Genomic DNA, 20,886 nt, shown 5'->3' with positions numbered 1-20,886 from the left:
TCTCAGGGCTTGAAGTAGATTGCTCCACACGTCCTTGGCTTTTAGGTTTTTTTTTTTTTTTTAATTTTTTTTTCTGAGAACTCTGATGTAACTCTTGTGGGCTTGCTTTTGTAACTGAGTTGGCATTTTTCTCTGTGTCTGTCCATGTTCATTCTTAGTCTATTCTCAGCATTTTCCTATAATGCTACATGGATGGGTTCTTTTTTTGTCATGTCTGTTTCGGCCTTCGAGTGTCTCCCATGCTTGGGTACTCATATATTTTTCTAGATTTGGCATTCCTTTTGGCAGTAATCGCCTTTAAATGTTTCCTGTAGCTTTGGTTTGCAGTTCACTTCCTCCTTCACCAGGCCGGTTCTTCTGATCATGTCTTAGAACTCTTGAAAATTCTGGTCATACTATATTTTTTCTTTATTGCTATCTGAAGTTTCCTCGGCCTTATTTCAATGCCTATTGCTCTCTGTCCTGTCGCTCTAGTCTCTCCACCTAGAGACTAGGTGTAGGCTCACTTTCCACTGAGTTATTTCATTTACTGAGCTTTCTATTACTCCTGTTTATATTTGGTTCTTTTCCCAACTTTCTATTTCTTTAATGAATTTTTCATTCATACTGCTGATTTGTCAGTTCCAAGTTAACTGCATCCCTTCACTGTCTTCTTGTTTCAATATTCATTGAGGTCATTATTAAAAAAAACATTCTCATGAATCCTTCGGCATTTCATCCACGCAGATCATTAGATTTTTTTTTTCCCCTTGAGAAATTACGGACTTTAGGAGAAGTCATTCTGTTTCATAACATTTCTTAGGGATTTCTGTTCTGTGATTTGTGCAGTTGTTGGGATTTAAAAAAATTTTTTTTTCTCACCACTCTTACCTACCTTTCTTTCTTCCTTCCTTCCTTCCTTTTAAATTTATAGTCTCTAAACAACAGTGTAGAGTTTGAAGTGAGAAGGGTTTTTTGTTTTTGTTTCTTTGTTGTTGTTTTTTTTTAGTCTTAGATGAAGAGGAGACTGTGACTCCCAGCTTTTCTTTGGCTGAGCAGATTCTTACTAAGCCGGGAGGCGGCCCTGCCTGTCACATCACCTGTTTAGTTGTTGGGTGGTGCTGAGGAAGGGAAGTGTCAGTCGTTACAGAATAACTGGAAATAACACGTGTGGGGACACTAGGGAAAGCTTCCTTAAGGACTGACATCCAGGGGGACGCTGTAGAGATGCTGAGCTGGGACCTGCCCATCAGGAAGAGCATCTGTAAAAGCCTGAAAGAGGACAAGGGTAGCGTAGTGGATTCACAGACAGGGCATGGCCGGCATGGAGAAAGCGGCCTGCTGGCAGCTTGACAGCTGTTTTCCTTATTTAATGTCTCTCACTGAGATCCACATTTTAGTTTGGTCAGTGAAGGGCCTGCAGAGTTTAATTGGTAATTGTTTGAACTTTATTTTAGGTAACTTCCAAATAAAGTTGCTATTCTTGAGCTCCAGTGCCCACCCCTTTTTCTTGACCTTCAGTGTGAAATGCCACTCGTCATTTGCATTCCTGTGTGGAAAATTAACATAACTCCCAGAGGATGAAGGAGGCTCTCTGAGCCCGGAGGGCAGGGGAAGGAGGGAAGCTGGGTAGACGTGACCATCGTTCTCGTGACATTCTTTAGGGGGATGAAGAAACATTTGAAAACTATTACCGGAAGCAACGAAAGAAGCAAGCGCGCTTGGTTCTGCAGCCGCAGTCGAGTGTGGTGAGTGTGAGCTTCCTGTGCCGGGGACGCCGGCCCTCTCACAGTACCTGGCTTCAGTTTTCGGAGCGTGGCTCACTGCTCATTCACATATAAATATCTATTGAACACCTGCCATTTCTAGTCATTGATTTAGGTGCCAAGTGTACAGTAATGAGCAAAACCGGGCCAGTCTCTTCTCTCGTGAGTTTGCATTCTATTAGGAAGGATAGACATTGAATTCTAAAAGACAAGCAAAATGTCAGGGAGTGAAGATTTGTTTCCAACAATATGCTAAACTATGTGCTATGATTACCAACCCACTACCCTCCACCCCTCCCCCAAGACAAGGTCTCTGTGTGTAGCCCTGGCTGTCCTGGACTTGCTTTGTAGACCAGGCTGGCCTCGAACTCACAGAGCTCAGTCTGCCTCTGCCTCCCCAGTGCTGGGATCACAGGTGCCTATGATTCTTTGTCGCACTGAACAAAACAACTAAAGACAGTGGATAGCCGTTTTCTTCGTATTTTTATTTTTAATTATGTGTTGGTAACTGGGGTAGGTTTGTACATGTGACTAGGGGTACTGGAGAGGCTGGGAGAGCACATTAGATCCTCTGGAGCTGGAATTGTAGGAGGTTGTCAACCTCTTCATGGGTGCTGGGGACTGAACCCTGGTACTCTGGAACAGCAAGTAGTCTTAACCACTGAGAGCCATTTTTCTAGCATCAGGATAATTTTTAAAAAATTAGATTTTCCTTAAATGCACTGAGGATCTGGTAGAAAAATATAATTAAGCCGGAGACTTTGGCTGTGGGAACATTTACATAACTAAATGTGTTAGTAACTTAATGGACACTACACATGAAAAAGTACGTCAAAGCTGCTTCTCTCCAAGTGAACTTCAGAGTTCCTCCTCCCAGCCCTTGTGGCTCTTTTCTTATCCCATGGTGACTCTGCTCTTTCTTTGCCCTCCTGAACCCGTCCTCCTCCCAAGATCCTTCTGTCCCCAAAGCCCATGAACCTTAGCTTCGCCCTTCGCTTCTGCCCTGTCCAGGTGTAGGCCTTTTATTCAGCCAGTCATGGAGGCAAGGTTACACAGCCATGCTTGGGGTGTGTGAGTGTTTGCTCATAAAAGACGGCAAGCAGACCTCAGGGAGCAACCTAGTTAACAATCAAATGCAGAGCACCAGACCATGCTGCTCCAGGTAACTATACAGCACACACTTTTATCAGAGCTTAGTGACAAAGTGGCATGCAATTGAGTTCAGTCCCAAGTACCACACCAACAGGAAGGGGGCAAAATTAAATAGAGCTGAAAAGTTCTCAGAGGGACTAGATGTTTCCAAGAAGAATAGAATATCCTCAGGTCTGAGGGAAAGTTGCTCTCATCTTAGTGTTCAGTGTCTACTGAAAGAAAGGCAAGCAGATGTTTTCAAAGAAAACCGAACGGCATTTGCCACTGAGACACTTTTGCTTTTTAAAGGAAAAGACAGTGGGCTAGAGTGGTCGCTCAAAGGTTAAGAGTACTGGCTGCTCTTCCAGAGGGCCCGGTTCAGTTCCCAGCACCCACTTGGCAGGTCACAACTGTCTGTAACTCTGGTTCTAGGGCCCTGACTTCCACTCACCTATATATATGCAGGGAAACCATTCATGTATATGAGACACAGGTAAATTATTTAAAAAAGGCAGGGGAGGCAAAAGGAAAGCACTACCAACGAAATGGAAGAATAAGATGTAAGAAGGGACAAGAGCAAAGAATGTATAGATGTGTAGATAAATACATGCTGATTGTAGAACATGGCCACTGTGATGCTATGCCTCTTAAAATAAGACAGGATTAAAATATACAGCAGCAACACAGACATTGCAATGACATGCAAGTTACCCGTTCTACAGAGTTTTGTCTAGAGTAGCAGTAAAAACATTGACTGGGCGATGACTTAGGATGTACTGTGCGATTTGTAGAGTAACGTCTTGAAGAATAGAAACCATTCAGTGAGGTGAAAAGGCTAGAGCAGTGAAAACAAAATGTATATGTATTGTAGAGCTGATAAAGGATTACCACAGACCTAGAGGCATTTGAGAACGTGGAATCCATTCAGTGAGGTGGAAAGGCTAGAGTAGTGAAAATAAAATGGTAAAAATCTACGAGCATAATAGATGACTTATAAATCAGACAGGCCGGGGTCTAGTAAAGCATGCAGGATAAGCCTAATGGGCTTGATTTAGCAGATTAGAGAACCTTGTTTCTACAGTTGAAAAAAGCACACTTTACTCGAGCACATATGTAATGCTTGAAATTTTTTATTCATACTATGTTATATAGCAACTATCAGAAAATATGTAAAAAATGTGTTGCGTAGAGTACATTTTCTTTTTGCAGTGTTGGGGACTGACCCCAGCACCTCACAAACATTAAGCAATTAGTGCTCTGTCACTGAATACTAATCTTACCCCTTGGCATTTTTTATTACACACTAAAAAAGTTATTAACAGGGCCTGGAGAGATGGGTCAGTAGTTAAGAGCATTGGTTCATTTCACAGAGGACCCAGGTTCAGTTCTTAGCACCCACATGGTGGCTCATAATTCCTAGGGGATCTGACACCTTCTTATGTCTTTGGCAGCACAGCTATGTACTCAAGCAAACACTCGCACACATAAAATAAAAATATCCCCCCCATGTGTATATGAGTGCATGTGTGGAGGTCAGGGGACAACTTGAGGGAGTGGTCCTCCCCGTCATGTGATTCGTTGGTGATTGAAGTCACATTGTAGACTTAGTGGCAAGTGGCCTTTACCTGCATCTCCATCAGTCCTTATCGTGGTTTTAAAGTTAAAAACAAGGCAGGTGAAATGCCTCAGAGGATAAGGGCACCTGCTTTCAGTCCTGATGACCCCAGTTCAATGCCTGGGATCCACAAAGAACAGATTTCTGCAAGTTGTTTTCCAGTGTAATACAGTTAACAGAAAGTATTGATGACCCTTACTCCTGATGTTTGAAAATATTATCACAGTTCTAGCGCAAGCTTAGTTTCTTTTCTAGTTGCTGTGATAAAATAACCTGAAAACTAACCTGGGGCGGGGAGAGGTATGTCAGCTGGCAGGTCCAGGTTACTGTCCATTGAGGCAGGAGGTCACAGCATGAGGAGTGAGACAGGACTGGTCACGCCACATCCGCATGCAGAAGAGGAGACCCAGGCATGCTTGTGCTGCTTCTGCTCCTCCCTCTTTCTTTTAAAATGAACGAATGAATGAGTGTGTGAGCGAATGAATGGATGGAAGTCCAGGCCTCGGGTGCAGACAGTAGTGCTGCCCACTTTTGGAGCAGGTCTTCCCACAATGAAGCAATCAAGAGACATCCTCACAGGAGTGCCCACCCCCAACCTGATGTAGGTGGTCCCCTGTGGAGGCTTAGATCCTGTCAGTTAACAAGTAAAATGAGCCATCGTCTAGAACATAAAATAGTTCATATAGACAGATTTATGGATATAAACATATGCATATAAACAAACCAAATCAGATGATCAGAATTTTCCTCTATGCTTTGTTAAAATTATATTCAGCAGTTGTCCATTTTTTCATGTCTGTGAGTGATCATGTGTGAGTAGGTGCACATAGTGGGTGAATATGTGGCAGTTAGAGGACACTTTGACTGTTGTTCCTTAAGTGCTGTCCACATTGTATTTTAGAAAATATTTTTTAAAGTTAAGATATAATTGTATTACCTTTTTCCTCCTGTCAGCCCTTCCCACTCCCCATGCCTCCTTCTCAAATCAGTGGCCTCTTTTTCTTTGATTATTATTTTTAAAAAATATTTATTTATTTATTTATTGTGTATACAGTGCTCAGCCTCATGTACACCTGCAGGTTAGAAGAAGGCATTAGATCACATTACAGGTGGTCATGAGCCACCATGTGGTTGCTGGGAATTGAACTCAGAACCTCTGGAAGAGCAGTCAGTACTCTTAGCCACTGAGCCATCTTTCCAGGCCCCTGATTATTATTATTATTATTATTATTATTATTATTATTATTATTATTATTATTATTATTATTATTATTATATAAATGCAGCCTGCTGAGTTCATTTTTGTGATATATATATAAATAAGTTGGCTAAGTCGTCTAAGTGGCCATTGAGCTCCAGAGATCTACCTGCCTCTGCTCTCCTAGCACTGGGACTTTAAGTATGTGATACACTGCCTGCCTCTAGTTTGTTTGTTTTTAGACTTTATTTAATGTTTAATTACATCTATGTGTTTGTGTATGGGTATGTGACTGTGCATGCAGGTGCCCATGGAGGCCAGAAGAGGGCACCAGACCTCCTGGAGCTGGAATTTCAGGTGGTTGTGAGCTACTTGACATGGATGCTGGAAACCGAACTTGGGTGTTCTGCAAGAGCAGTGAGCGCTATTACTGCTATACCATCCCTCTAGCCCCAACACCTGGGACTTGAACTCATGTTCTCATGCTTGTAAAACAACCACTTTACCTGCTGACTTATCACCCTAGCCCATATTTATTCACATTTTTATGTGTAGGTATGTAGTTTCATGTAGGTATATGCATTTTTGCATGTTCGTGGGCATGTGTGTTTGTGTGTGCAGTTATGTACATGTACGTGTGCGCGTGTGCGTGTGTGTGTGTGCGTGTGTGCGTGTGTGCGTGTGTGTGTGTGTGTATGTGAATGCATGCATTTATGTCCTAGTATTTGTGGAGGTTAGAGGTTAATGTGGGGAAATCATCCTCAATCTCTCTTTCACTTTGTTCTTTGGCGGGGGGTGGGGGGGTGTGGGGGGGTGGGGGTGGGGTCTCTAATCAAACCCAAAGCTCACTGTTATAGCTAGTCTTGCTGGCTGGCTTACTCCAGGGATCCTCTTTCTCTTCCTCCTGAGGCCAGAATTAGTGCTCAGCTGCCACGTTCCCCAAGCATTTACATTAGTTCTGACCCTCACACTTGCCAAGCATCTCCTCAGCCCCACCCCAGCCCATTTTTAATGTATTTGACTTTGCTTGTAGATGATACAAAGTGTTATGGGTGGCACTTAAGAGGTTTTGTTAGAGCATAGAATGTTTGTGTAGCTATTTGAAACCTGTCACCTGATAGCTGTGTAAGAATAGCTCGTAGTGGGCAAGCCTAGACTCTGGGACTAGCTAGGATGCTGAGGTATTAGCTCAAGTGAAAGACAGTGTTGGCTTCAACTAGGCAGGAGTAGGGTCTGGATTCTGTTTACCTTTTACTTACTATCTTTCCTTCTGAATGTACCTTCCACGAGGGTCTGCAGGATGGCGCAGTGGGTACGGCTGTTCACCTGCTGGTCTGACTTTTGTTTGATTTTTGGGAGGAAATGGTGACTCCATAAAGTTGTCTTCTGACTTCCCCATGTATGCTACGGCAAGTGTGTCCACACAAATGTACGTCATATACTCATATACACAATAATAGATTTTTTTGAACGTACAATCCATGAGAGAAAGGGCTTTTTGTTATTTTCAGATATATCCCTGGTGCCTAATTAGTGAGTAGAACTTGGTAGGCTCTCAATAAATATTTATTAATCAAATTATAGTGACTTGAAACTTTATGTTGCTGTATTTATTGGTTTAAATTGATTTTTATTTTTCATTTTAAGCATGAAACAGTTGATGGCTATAGAAGATATTTCACTCAAATTGTAGGGTATGTATCTAATATGGAAGAAACTGTTACTAATTTTATTAAAGTTTGTTAAGTGTCAGAAATATTTATTTTCCCCTTGTGTTTTCTCCCTAAACGCATGCTATGTTGGTAATTGCCATTTTAGGTTCTTTGTGGTGGAAGATCACATTTTACATGTGACCCAAGGATTGGTAACCAGGGCATACACTGATGAACTCTGGAACATGGCCCTCTCAAAGATAATCGCTGTCCTTAGAGCTCACTCAGTAAGTTAGACCATTTTTGTGTTAATAATTATAATTTAATTTGATTTGTATAATGTGGAAAACTGCACCTTTATTACGCTGCACTTTTTGGTGATTGCTCAGATTTGTCAGTACTAGTATCAAGGTTTGTCAGTACTAGTTAGTATCCAGGTTTCTGTCTGGCTGTATCAGGCTCAGCTTTGTGGTGACTGGGGCTTCTCAAGATGCTTTTATTTGAGCTCTGCAGAAACTGAAGGCCTAGGCTGGTCTCATCAGTCTTTACCGACCTCTTCATTAGATCACCGAGGAGCTCTTGCAAGAAAGGGTTTTAATTACCCAGAGATTTTGTTTCCAAAGTCAACTCTGCCATTAAAACTCAGTAGAGCTCGTTGGAGAATGTTTATAGTTTTTAAAATTTGCAGCTTTTACAGTTTGAACTCATTTGAAATAATAAAACTTCATGTAATGAGAGATCATTTTTAATGGGCTAAAATTAAACGGTCAACTATTTTCTTAGTTTCAGTAGTTTGCTTTCAGTAAAGTAGACTTATACTTAAAATTTTGTAATGTTGCTATAATTGGCAATTAAGATTTAAAATAGGTGAAAGGGGGTTTATGATCTTTAGATTATGAATATACTATATTTATATTTATTAGGATTATAGATTTTTTAAAAAATATTTTAGTAAGTAAAATATTTTGGAAATGCTGGAATGAAATGTAGGGCCTCATATATGTTAGGAGGTACTTGGTTGCTGAGCAAGGCCCTGTCATGTGCGTCAGGTGGTACTCTGCCGCTGAGCGAGCCCCTGTCTTTTAATGATGCATTTTATCATGGTTTATATTGAAATCAGCTCCAAGTACATACAATTATGCCATATTTCCATTAAATCCATGACATTAAATATGAAATATAACAGTAAATATAATATCACATTCAAAAATCATAAGTGTTATTACTAGACTGAATTAAATGCTCTGTCCTTTTAAAAGTATTAATTTTCTTTTGGTTAATTACTAAGAAAAACTTAAATTGCCATTCTTATATGGAAAAGGTAATGCATTTCTTTTGTAAGATTGAGAATAGATAAATAACGAAGCTAAAAATGTATGGTGTATACGGAGACCACTTTTAGAATTTGTAACTAGTTTCTGAAATATCTAAAGATTGACGGAAATACAAACATCCTTTCCTTCTTTCCTTCTTATAGAGAGCTAGCTTTACATGTCACAGCATCTCCTGAAACATTTGTACTGCGGAGAGGAAAGCAGCCTTGGGTCTAACTCCCCCAGATTTTAATTTTATTCTCAGTCTCCCACGTGAAAGGATAGAGTTTCAGGGTCTTATGTCTTAATTTTAACCTCTGTTTCTGTTGTTCTGTGTGTCTCATTCGCCCCTGCCCACTTCCCGCAGTCTTACTGCGCTGACCCTGACCTTGTTCTGGAGTTGAAGAATCTCATCGTAGTCTTTGCAGATACTTTGCAGGTAGGTGATAGCCTAACGTTCAGCTGGTGGCGATTTTGTGTATGTAAAGACATTAAGAAATAGACTGTGATTTTTATCATATTGTAGATGAGTGGCAGTAGGTCAGCAGTAGATGCTCACTTACATGTTGGTACCCTGCCACCCGCAACATATGCAGCACCGCCTTCGCAGTTTTGAAGCTTGGACAGAGGTCAGGAGACACTAGCACCTTTTAAAATATGGGCCATTTCAGTAAGAATATAGTATTTTTGTAATTTAAAAAAAAGGAGGCCACAGCTGGGCGTGGTGGCATACACCTGTAATCCCAGCACTTGGGAGGCAGTGGCAGGCAGATCTCTGTGAGTTCAAGGCCAGCCTCGTCTAGAGTTAGTTTCAGAATAGCCAGGCACAGAGAAAGCATGACTCAAAAAACCAAACTCTCCCTGTCCTCCCACCCCCACCCAAAGGAGGCCAGACATGGCAGTGTGTATCTGTCGTCCCTTTAGCTGTATGAAGCGCTATAGCATAAAGATCATGAGTTTGAGACCAGCTTAGGCTTCATAGGGCGGTCTTGGGGTCGGGTTGGGTAATTACCAACTGAACCTAGGCTTGGTGAGATGGCTCAGCAGGTAAAGGCAACTGCTACCAAGCCTAATGCCCTGAGTTCTATCCCAGGGACCCACACTGTGGAAAGGAAAACTGTCTCCTTCAAGTTGTCCTCTGACCTCCATGTGTGTGTATGTCACATACAAGTAAATAAATGAATATTAAAAAAATTAAAGGCATAAATAGTTTAAAAATGTTTCAGAAATGTTAAATGAAATAAAATAGATTTCTCTGTCAGTGCCTTACTCAAATAAATATATACCATAAGGTTCCAAAGGGACCTGGTTATGCAGTGTTCCCCTGTATATGTGACTGTGCAATATTCCCCACTACATGCGACTGTTCAGTGTTCCCCAGTACATGTGACTGTGCAGTGTTCCCCTGTATATGTGACTGTGTGGTGTTCCTCTGTACATGTGACTGTGCAGTGTTCCCCTGTACATGTGACTGTGCAGTGTTCCCCAGTACATGTGAGTGTGCAGTGTTCCCCAATACATACGACTGTGCAGTGTTCCCCTGTATATGTGACTGTGCAGTGTTCCCCTGTACATGTGACTGTGCAGTGTTCCCCAGTACATGTGACTGTGCCGTGTTCCCCTGTACATGTGACTGCAGTATTTCCCAGTCATGTTCCTATGCAGCATTCTCAGTACATGTGACCTTTTGACCATTTTTCTTTCTCTTGGAACACTTTTTAAATCTGTAGTTTAAAAAATTACTCTGGAGGCTGGAGAGATCTGTCATCACTTGAATGTGTATTCTGCTCTGCTAGAGGGCATAAGTTTGGTTCACAGCACCCTTGTCAGGTGGCCACCCCCACCTGACTCCCTGTAAATCTGATTCCAGGGAACCTGGTGCCTCTGGAGTCTGTAGTACCTACACACATATGCTATACATGTACAGACATATACATAATTTTAAAAGATAAAAAATAGACTTTGAGAAATGCTGGTATGAGCTTAATAATAGTCTTTGTTTTCTTTCTTCATAGAGCTAAGGCCAATAGTCCATAAGCTTCTTTGTAAATTATTTTACTACTTTATGTATTTACTAATTTGATTGGTCCATCTGATGTTTAGAGTAATGTGGATTGTCTTGGTTGTTTTTTTCCCATAAATTTTGTCATATCTGTATCTACTATACTGATGACCTTTCATTAATAAGTTTTATTTTGGGCTTCCTTAATTTTAGGGGCCCTTTGTGAGCACTCAAAGAAGCTCTGCTTTCCTTAATGATTTGAAGCATGCCAGAGTTTGCTGTAGGGACCACAGTCCGTTGAGCTGTCATCAGTCTGTCAATTGCTTGTTAGGTTCATAACGAAATAGAGTGATGGGATCACTAAGCACAAGGTTAGCTCCGATGGCATCCTGCTGTAGTGTGCAAGATTTACTGCACACTAAGTAGGAGCCTGGGTTTATAGTCTAGTGCAAACCCCTCATCTCTTTGTGAGACCATCACAAACAGCTCTGGGGCCAATGTTTTGGAAATAATTGAATCTAGAGTATTTGATAGCTTCCAAGGAACTCTGTAGAGAATCAAATGAAAGTTAAAGGTGGCATTGAAGCAATGGAGACATTGGGGAACAAGAGTGTTGGTTATGTAAACCCTTGAAGCACACCCACTCTCCCTCCCTCCCTCCCTCCCTCCCTCCCTCCCTCCCTCCCTCCCTTCCTTCCTTCCTTCCTTCCTTCTCTCCATGAGGATGTATCTTGTTATATAGCCCAGGCTAGCCTAGCATTGCTGATTTCCTGCCTCCACCTCTTGAGTGCTGAGGCCTCAAGTGTTCCAGCTGCCTAGTTCTTCCTAGTTCCACCTGTTTTGAAATATGATGGGGGTTAGATACTAGTATTTTTGTTTGTTTTGTTTTGGGTTTTTTTGTTACTCAGAAGTCCTTCAATATTTTTGTTTTTCTGAAAACTGATAGATTTATTATTAGGTACATTTTATACTACATTAATGAAGAGTCAGGATATCTTCTTATAAAAAAAAGAATGTTTTATAATTTTTAGGTTTTTTTTTTAATTGACACTTTTACCACCTTAGGAGTTTTTACTTAAAAAAGTTATGAAAGGCATGAAAAAGCTAAGAGGTTAAGAGCACCTGTTGCTCTTGGAGAAGACCTGGGTTAGTCTCTCAGCACCCACATGACAGCTTAAAACCATTCATTAGTTCCAGGGACCTGATACCCTCTTCTGGCCTTTGCATGTGGTATACAGACATACATGCATACGAAACACATACATGTAAAAATAAAAATAAATACATCTTCAATTTTTAAGGAAAACGTTTAATGTTTTAATACACTTAAAAATTTTTTGGTGACTTTATGCATGAATATAATGTATTCAGATCACATCTGTGCCCAGCTTTCTCCTGGTTATCCCTTCTCCACCTCCTCCCACTTCATGTGGGGGTCACAAGGCATTGGCATCACCATGGCCATCCTCGTTCTCTTCTTCTATCCCCCCCCCACCCCCCACCCTCCCCATCCCCCAACCCGCTCCCTTCCTTTTCTGTGAGACAGTGTTTCACTGTGTAGCCCTGGGTGTCCTGGATTTCACTCTGTAGACCAGGCTGCCCTTGTACTCAGAGATCTGCCTGCCCCTCTACCTCCCAAGTACTGGGATTAAAAGCATGCACCACCAACGCCAGGCCCTCATCCTTTCTTTAAAAAGAAGAAACCAGTGTTTTATCATTTAAGACAAAGCTGGTAAAATAATATCATAAAAAACAACATCGGCACGTGTAATGTTGGTTTACCTCTCACCAAGTCAAAAGTAGGTGTTGGTTTTATGCATTAACACTTTCCTGGGCACCCAGCACATGCTAGAAGATAGCTGCTGTGTAAAATAGGAGGACAGATGTATGACGTGGTATAGACGAGAGCATAGCTGGCTTCCTGGATGGTGTGGAAAACTGTGGTATAGGAGTGTGAGTAAAGAGGTTCAAATGGGCCGGGTGTGGTGGCGCATGCTTTTAATCCTAGCTCCTGATAGGCAGAGGCAAGTTAGTTTTATTTAGGTTAGTGAATGTTTTAAACATACTTGACTTAACCCATATTTTTTTTTCCTTTCTATCTTAGGGTTATGGTTTTCCAGTCAACCGCCTTTTTGACCTTTTATTTGAAATAAGAGAGCAATACAATGAAACATTGCTTAAGAAATGGGCTGGTATCTTCAGGTGGGTCTAAGCTGAGGTGCCTTAGTATAATGAACGTTGTCAAACACTTAACCAATTCGTTTTGCATATAGTAATGCAGTCAGTTTCTATTGTGGTAAAAGGCACACAGCACGTTAAGCACAGTCACACTGTTGGGACCTTGAGGACCTCTCTCCAGAACCCTGGCATCCAAGCAGAAACTCCACCCATTGGACAATAACTCAGGCCCTCCTTCCTCCAGTCTCATGCAGCCACCGCCCTGCCTTCTCTCTAAATTTGCGTGCTCTAGAGTCTCACGTAAGGGGAACTGTGGGACATTTGCTTTGTGTGTTAGGATTGCTTCGTTTAGCATGCCATCGTGGCTCCTTTACACAGGCCACAACTGCATTCCCTTTTAAATCTAGGTCATATTACATGTTATGTGTCTGCCACGTTTTCTACTCATTTGTTGACGGAAGTTTAAGTTGTTTCATTGGCTATTTTATTTATTTATTTATTGGTTTTTCTAGACAGGGTCTCTCTGGGTAATAGCCCTGGCTCTCCTGGATTTACTCAGTAGACCAGGCTGGCCTCGAACTCAGAGATCTGCCTGCCTCTGCCTCATGAGTGCTGGGATTATAGACATGTGCCACCACACCCGGCTCATTGGCCATTTTAATAAGCACGAATATGCCTGTATCTGAGTACCTGTTTCAGATATTTTTGGGGCTTATACTCAGAAGTGGAATATTGTATCGTATGATGATTTTTTTTTTCATTTCCCTTTGCCTTTGACTCTCTGGAAACCACTGTTCTGTTCTTTGTCTCTGTGAGTTTGACTTTTCTATATTCCGTATGTTAAGTAAAGTCATGTCCTGTAGTATTTGTCTTCCAAGCCAGGCTTGCTTCAGTTAGCTCGATGTTCTCAAGGTTCTTCTGTGTTGGTGCAAATGACAGGATTATTATTTCTTCTTCTTCTTCTTCTTCTTCTTCTTCTTCTTCTTCTTCTTCTTCTTCTTCTTCTTCTTCTTCTTCTTCTTCTCCTCCTCCTCCTCCTCCTCCTCCTCCTCCTCCTCCTTCTTCTTCTTCTTCTTCTTCCTCTTCTTCTTCTTCCTCTTCTTCCTGTTCTTCCTCCTCTTGCTCCCACTCGTTCTTTCTTCTTCTTCCATTTATTCCTTCTCCTCTTCTTCCTCTTACTCCTCCTCCTTTTCTTCTTTCTTTGTTTTTTCAAGACAGGGTTTCTCTGTGTAGCCCTGGCTGTCCTGGACTTGACTTGTAGACTAGGCTGGCCTCAAACTCACAAAGACATGCCTGCCTCTGCCTCTCTGAGTGTTGGGGGTTACAGGCATGTGCCACTGCACTCAACTGAATTTCTTCATTTTTAAGGAAGAATAAACCATTATGTACACAGAACATATTTTCTTGATCAGTCCATCCAACCGAAGCTGAAGCTGACTCCCATATCTTAGCATACCTTAGTATTGCAGATAATGCAGCAGTGAACGTAGGAAGGTAGACATCTTGTCACTATACTAAGTTCATAGCCTCTGGACAGATGCTCAGTTGTGGCACTGCTGGCCCACATGGGTGCTCTGGTTTCAGTTCTCTTCATACTGTTCATCCTCTGCATTTGTTCTTATAGTGACAGTGTTGTTAATTTCTGCTTCCATCAAAGGAGCACAAGGATTTTCTTTCTCCACATCCTTATTAATGCATACATACCTTTCTTTTTCAAATGATAGCCGTTCTAATAGGCCTGAGATGGTCTCCCATTGTGTTCTAAATTTGCATATCTGTGGTGGTTCCTGATGTTGAGCAGCCCTCTCTTAATGCCTGCTTTTTTTTGGCGTTTGAGTGTCTTGGAAAATATTTATGTCCTTGCTCATTTTTAATCTGTGGATTTATTTTCTTGCTGTTGAGTTCTTTGCATTCCTTATGCTTTTATGTTAATCCCTTATCAGACATATCAACTGTATATTAGGGGTAAAATAGCAGGCATCAGGCTTGATAGCAAACAGCTGAACTGCTGAGCCATCTCGCTTGGCCCTACCCGTGTTTTATGCTCCTTGGCACTTACGTTTCCCTCCCCTCCCTTAAGCTTTATGCTTTTTCACAGTAATTTCCCCCTGTAATCTCATCAGAAATGTTTCTGTTCCCCTTTCAAGACCCTACAGCTTCCATAGCTTCTGTGTAAGACTTCCCATGAGATGATCTCCACCTGCTCTGATAGGTCCTTTACTGTATGTAGAACATACATCATCTAGAAGTGAAGAGTTTTCATTACAGGTCAGAGTTACCATATAGTAGATATTAATACATATCAGTAAATTGATGCTGGGCATGGTGGCTGGGCGCACACCTGTAATCCCAGCCCTAGGGAGGCAGAGGCAGGTGGATCTCTGTGAGTTTGAGGTCATCCTGGTCTACATAGTACTCACTATGTAGAGTACTAGGTCAGCCCGGGCTACACAGTGAAACCCTGCCTCAAAAAACAAACAAACAACTTCAGTAGATTGGAGAGCAGCATCCTTAGGACCGGACAGGCAGGTTATAATCCCCTTCCACAGCTCAGTGGGTGGAGGTTAGTTCATTTTCACACAGAAGTCAGAGATCGTAGCTACTTCATTTGTGATTACACATTTTGAACCTGTTGTCTTCAGGGAAAGTAAGGTTGTCACACAGTTGGCTCAGACATGCTGACATGCTTTTGACTCAGAGCAGTCTGCATCACTTCCATTATGAACGCAGTAGCTAAAACCATTTGGTCATGTGGCCCTGCCCAGGAGGTCTGCATAGGTGAGCACAGTGATGACTAGGAAGGGCTCCTTTCCAGTCACAGCATCTGACACTGAGGAATAGCACATTGTCTTGATCTTCAGAATGTACTACCTTGAGAGAGGTATCCTAGACAGGACAGTTAAGAGTGAGGCTCTTCGAGGACACTGGGCACGAGCAGTGAGGAACGAGACACACCTGATACTCAGGGTTAGGATTTAGGGTTAGGATTCTTGATGATGAGTGGTTTCCTGTTGTGACTTTTAATTGACAAAGCAAAAAAATTGTAGTAGCTGTTTTTGTTTTTTGTTTTTAAAATACTGTTCTACAGTAGTCTAATTCTGCAATACTCTAATGACACAGTTATACGATTTCAGTTTTCCTTGTTTAACAGGGACATTTTTGAAGAGGATAATTATAGCCCCATCCCCGTTGGCAGTGAAGAAGAATATAAAGTAATCATCAGTAAATTTCCCTTTCAGGATGCAGACCTTGAAAAGGTAACTGCTCGTTTTCCACTTAAGGATAAGGAAAAAACACCATTATATTAGTACTATAGGAAATTAACATAAAATTAACATTGTAAATTGAGAATGACTTCTTTTGGGGGGCAGTTTTTTGTTGTGTTTTGAGGCAAATTGATTGTATTATAACCTTTATATATTACGTGATTTTATTACTACTATTACTATTTTGATGAAGTTAAGTAGGGACTTTCTTGGGGACCTGGGGACACTAGAAACAGTTGTCCCAAATGTGAGGTAGATTCCCATTGATACTTGTGTTGTGTGCATTCCAGAGCAGGTGTGTTAGATGCTGTAGTAACAAGAGTGCTGTCTTAGGTTTCTATTGCAGTAATAAAACACTGTGACCATAATTCACGTATGTATCCACCTCACAGTCCATCATAGAAGGAAGTTGGGCAGGAACCCAAGTATGACAGGAACCTGCAGGCAGGAACTGGTGCTGTGGTCATAGAGGGGTGCTGCTTACTGGCTTGTTCCTCATGGCTTGTTCAGCCTGCTTATAGAACCCAGTCCACCAGTCCAGAAGTGGCAGCACCTCCAGTGATCTGGGCCCTCCCACGGTAATCTATCAATCAAGAAAATGCACTATAGACATGCCCACAGGGCCGTTTGATGGGGAGGTATTTTTTTCTATTGAGGTTTGCTCATCTAAAATGACTCTAGCTTGTGCCAAGTTAACATTAAAACTAGCCAGCACAAGTATGCTCTAGGGAGGGAATGTCTTTGACATGTTTGTCACTGTGAAAGGTCTGATTTTGTGGCTTAAAAAAGAAGTGAGTTGTATACAGTAGAAGGCTCAGTGGTGACGTGCTTGCAGCACAAACATGCATAGCTGTTTTTAGATCCCGTCTCCCATGGACAAGCCAAAGCTGCGCGGTACCACGGGTATTGGTAACCCCAGCACTGGAAGGCAAATGCAGCAGATCCCAGGGGCTCTCTTAGTAGCCAGGCTAGCTGAAACTGTTTCAGAAAAGAAGGTGGAAAGTAGTAGAGGAAGACACTTGACATTGACATCTGGCCTCCAGACACAAATGCACAGGAATGTGCACGTGCATACACACACTTGTACACCCACCCACACCCACACACCCCTCCCCGCCACGTTTTCTATAAAAGTTTATTTTGATTAAACGCAAGATACTTGAAGGTGGGAGCTGCTCATAGATTTCTTCTCAAAGAAAGAATATGCAGGTCAGAGTCAAAATAACAAATGTAAGCTACTGTGAAAAACATGTGAGTGCACATGTGTGTGCATGCATGCATCCATGTACACAAACATGCATAGTTACACATATCCATTATCTCTGAGTACAATCAGGTCTCAAAAGAAAAGAACATCATACTTTTCAAGAGAGGTGAAGGTGGAGATTGGCAGCCAAGGCTGTCCTTTGGACCTTAGCGCTCACACTGTGGAAGGCATTGCCCTCGTACTTTTGCAAACATGCACGCATATGAACATGTCCATATGTCTCACACACATACATACAAAATCCAAAAAGAATATCATATTTTATATAACAATCACTTTCTCAAATTTTATTTTTCTCTTATTTTTTCTTTGTTTTTCCAGCGCTTTGTGGTTTATTTTGGGACAGAGCTATAAGTCACAGCAATAATCAAAGAATGACTGAGTGTGAGGACTAGAGCAGGAAGAGAAACTGAAGGGAAGGCAGGGTTGGGCAGGAGGGAGGAGAGGTCACTGGAGGAGGAGGGGAAGGAGCAAGAAGAGGAGGAAGGGGAGGAAGGGGAGGGGCAACTGTACAGGGCCTTCGGAGAAGCTAGGTGCTGTGAAAAGTGGGATGCACCACTGGACTTGACCAGAGAGCTGGTGGTGGTCTAGTGAGGTATATGCACAGACACAGCAAGGTTGCAATTAATATGAAGGTAGAAGTGTAGTATAGGACTTTGGCTTTGGGGTAAAAATCTTGGAGGAATTTTCCTTTTTGGAGATTGAAAATGTTCTAGTGAATAGTTTAGAAGTAAATCATTGCTCCATGCCGTTACTTGTTGGTGAAGTGACCAGGAAATTTCTCTAAGAGATATTCGGAAACTTGGGATAAATCAGATGTTATCTTAATTGGACTCACACCTTCAATGAAGCATAAGTGAAGGGAATTTTGTTTGTTTGTTTGTTTGTTTTTTCGAGACAGGGTTTCTCTGTGTAACAGCCCTGGCTGTCCTGGAACTCTCTCTGTAGACCAGGCTGGCCTCGAACTCACAGAGATCCTCCTGCCTCTGCCTCCCAAGTGCTGGGATTAAAGGCGTGCACTACCACTGCCTGGCAAGTGAAGGGAAGCTTAATGTTACTGAAAGTCTGGGACAAAGAAATGGCTCAGTAGGTAACAGTGTTCGCTGCACAAACAAGAGGACCTGAATTTGCATGCCCAAGCACCCACATAAAAGCTGTGTGTGCCTGTAGCCCTGTGCTGTTGCAGTGCAGAGGCAGGAGGATTGCCAGCTGCCAGCCTCCCTTCAGGTTCAGTAGGAGAACCTTCCTCAAGGGAATACGGTGGAGAGTGATGGAGTGGGGTACTTGGTGTACTCCTTTGGCCTCTGTGTATGCAGGCACACCTGCACACGTATGCTGCACACACCACATGTACACACTCCACATCATATCAAAACAAAGTAAAACAAAACAGATGCCCCCTGAGTCAGGAAACTGGCCTATTCTTTTCATGGTCACCCAGCTGTTAATGAATAGAAAGAAACAAGCAGCTAAGCATCGTCTACGTAGTGTGTACACCATCAGAACACAGAGCGGTGTTGACATGTGCATTCTGTACTTGGCAGAGTCTGATATTATGATCTAAGCAAATGGCTCTGGGTTTTTTGTTTTTTGAGACAGGGTTTTTTCTGTATAGCCCTGGCTGTCCTGGACTTACTTGCCTCTGCCTCCTGAGCACTGCTGCCACCACCCGTCAATGGCTGTGCTTTAAAAAAAAAAAAAGAAAGAAAGAAAGAAAGAAAAAAAAGAAAAAGAAAAAGAAAAATTCTGAATTTGTCTAAAATTAAAAATAAGCTAAACATGGCAGCACATCCTAATCAGGAGCAAAATCAGGAGGACCAAAGATTTGAGGCTCACCAGGCCACATAGTGAGATCCTGCCTCACAACTGCTGACTAACTAACTAACTAGATGAATGTTAAAAAATAAAACAACATGTAAAATAACTTAGAAGTATAACCATAACATTTTATGCAATTATGCAATTATGATATCATCCTAATTTTTTTTTTTACCTTTATAAGAGACTGGAATGCCCTTTTCTTTAAAAAAATCAAATCTCACAAACAGTATCAACTTCTTCTTTTTACAGCAATCTTTCCCAAAGAAGTTTCCCATGTCCCAGTCAGTGCCTCTTATTTATATTCAAGTTAAGGAATTTATTTATGCCAGCCTTAAGTTTTCAGAGTCGCTACACCGAAGGTAAGCTCACTGACATGAAACCTGCCTTGTCATATGCTTTTAGGAAACATTAACACTTTATCGCCAGTTGGACTGTCATCTCACTGGAAAGGCTTTTGTGTGTGACTTGTGTTAAGGTTCGACTGCTGTAACTCTGTCTTATCTTTTTAACTGTACTGTTAGTGTTGAGATACACATGACGCAGATGATTTGCTGGGAAGGTTCTTTGCCCTCAGCATCTGGATGCAGCTGTAAGAAGAATCTTCCCGTAGATCCTTTGCCTGTTTGTTGTTATTGGTAGTATTTTATTCTGTGGGTTTGGATGTTTTGCCTGCATGTATGTCTGCATGTGTGCATGCCTGGTGCCTAAGAAGGCCAGAAGAGGGCATTGGGTCCCCTGGAACCAGAGTTACATCCAGTTGTGAGCCACCACGTGGGTGCTGGGAATGGAACTTGAGCCCCCTGAAGAGCAGATACTGATCTTAACTGCCGACCCAGTGCTCCAGCCCCTTTGTCTTTTTTTTTTTATTAAGACATTTGAAAGAAAATTTCAGAAATAATAAATGTTTAGCTCTCACTCCACCCTAGTGCTACCAATTACTGTTAAAACTACAGAGCTAAGTCTGAAACATTAATTGTTTTAGTATTTTATAAATTAGTATTTTATAAATTTATAAAATGTATACAATGTGAATGCTCTTAAAAATACTTGTGTGTAAGCTAAATGTTGATTCTTGAAATACATAAGTTCATACTCTATTAACACACTGTTAAATTTGGAGAAAGTATAATAATTTAGTATTTTGGAGTTAGCTCTTTTATAAAGGTTGGTAAAAATTTATTCTTACTTAAGGCAGGAGTTCTAATGGGATAACTTTGGTTTTTCCTTGCTGCCAACTATCCCCTACAGTTGGCAGTGCTTAGGGACATTTTTGGTTGTCACCGTTGTGGGTAGGAGTTCTGCTTGGAACTAGCAGGTAGAGACCAGAGGTGCCACAGAATGCAGCACATTCTGCTGCTCTGGCACGTGTGTATGTGGCCTCATACATGCCAGGAAAGCACTTTCCCGCTGAGCTACACTCCCAGTCCCTCAATTTGTATGTTAAAAGTAACTTTTAGCTCTGATTGAGTATGAAGTACCCTACAAAGTGACTGTTCTACAGCAGAATTCCAATAGTGCTTTGTACAAAGTATCTCATGATTTTTTTTAAAATCTTGATTGATTTGTTGCATTTTAATTATGTCATAAATGAACATTCTGTTTTATGGGAAATGATCCCTTTTAAAATAAAATTGATGTTTGTAGCTTAATTAGCTATTGCCATTTATAAAGGCAATATATGATTTATGGTTTATATAT

The 20,886-nt window shown here is 41.6% G+C and overlaps 1 protein-coding gene across 6 annotated transcripts in view; it reads left to right on the top strand.

Annotated features, from left to right (window-relative positions):
• Positions 1-20,886, top strand: part of EXOC6 (exocyst complex component 6) — a 141,233-nt gene that overhangs the window by 46,493 nt on the left and 73,854 nt on the right. For all 6 annotated transcript variants that reach the window (XR_014777439.1, XM_084773032.1, XM_084773034.1 and 3 more), the window contains exons 9-15: positions 1,644-1,727; positions 7,337-7,383; positions 7,508-7,628; positions 9,022-9,093; positions 12,761-12,858; positions 15,986-16,091; positions 19,438-19,547. Coding sequence is in view for 5 of the 6 variants with exons in the window: in XM_084773032.1 (XP_084629158.1) it covers positions 1,644-1,727; positions 7,337-7,383; positions 7,508-7,628; positions 9,022-9,093; positions 12,761-12,858; positions 15,986-16,091; positions 19,438-19,547 (638 nt within the window). In the remaining variant the exon portion in view is untranslated. The remainder of the gene's footprint in view (positions 1-1,643; positions 1,728-7,336; positions 7,384-7,507; positions 7,629-9,021; positions 9,094-12,760; positions 12,859-15,985; positions 16,092-19,437; positions 19,548-20,886) is intronic.

This window comes from Acomys minous (genome assembly GCF_964271855.1).
Source record: "Acomys minous genome assembly, chromosome: 2".
Taxonomy (NCBI): Eukaryota; Metazoa; Chordata; class Mammalia; order Rodentia; family Muridae; genus Acomys; species Acomys minous.
The sequence above is the reverse complement of the archived record's forward strand: the minus strand, read 5'-3'. Positions and strand labels throughout refer to the sequence as shown.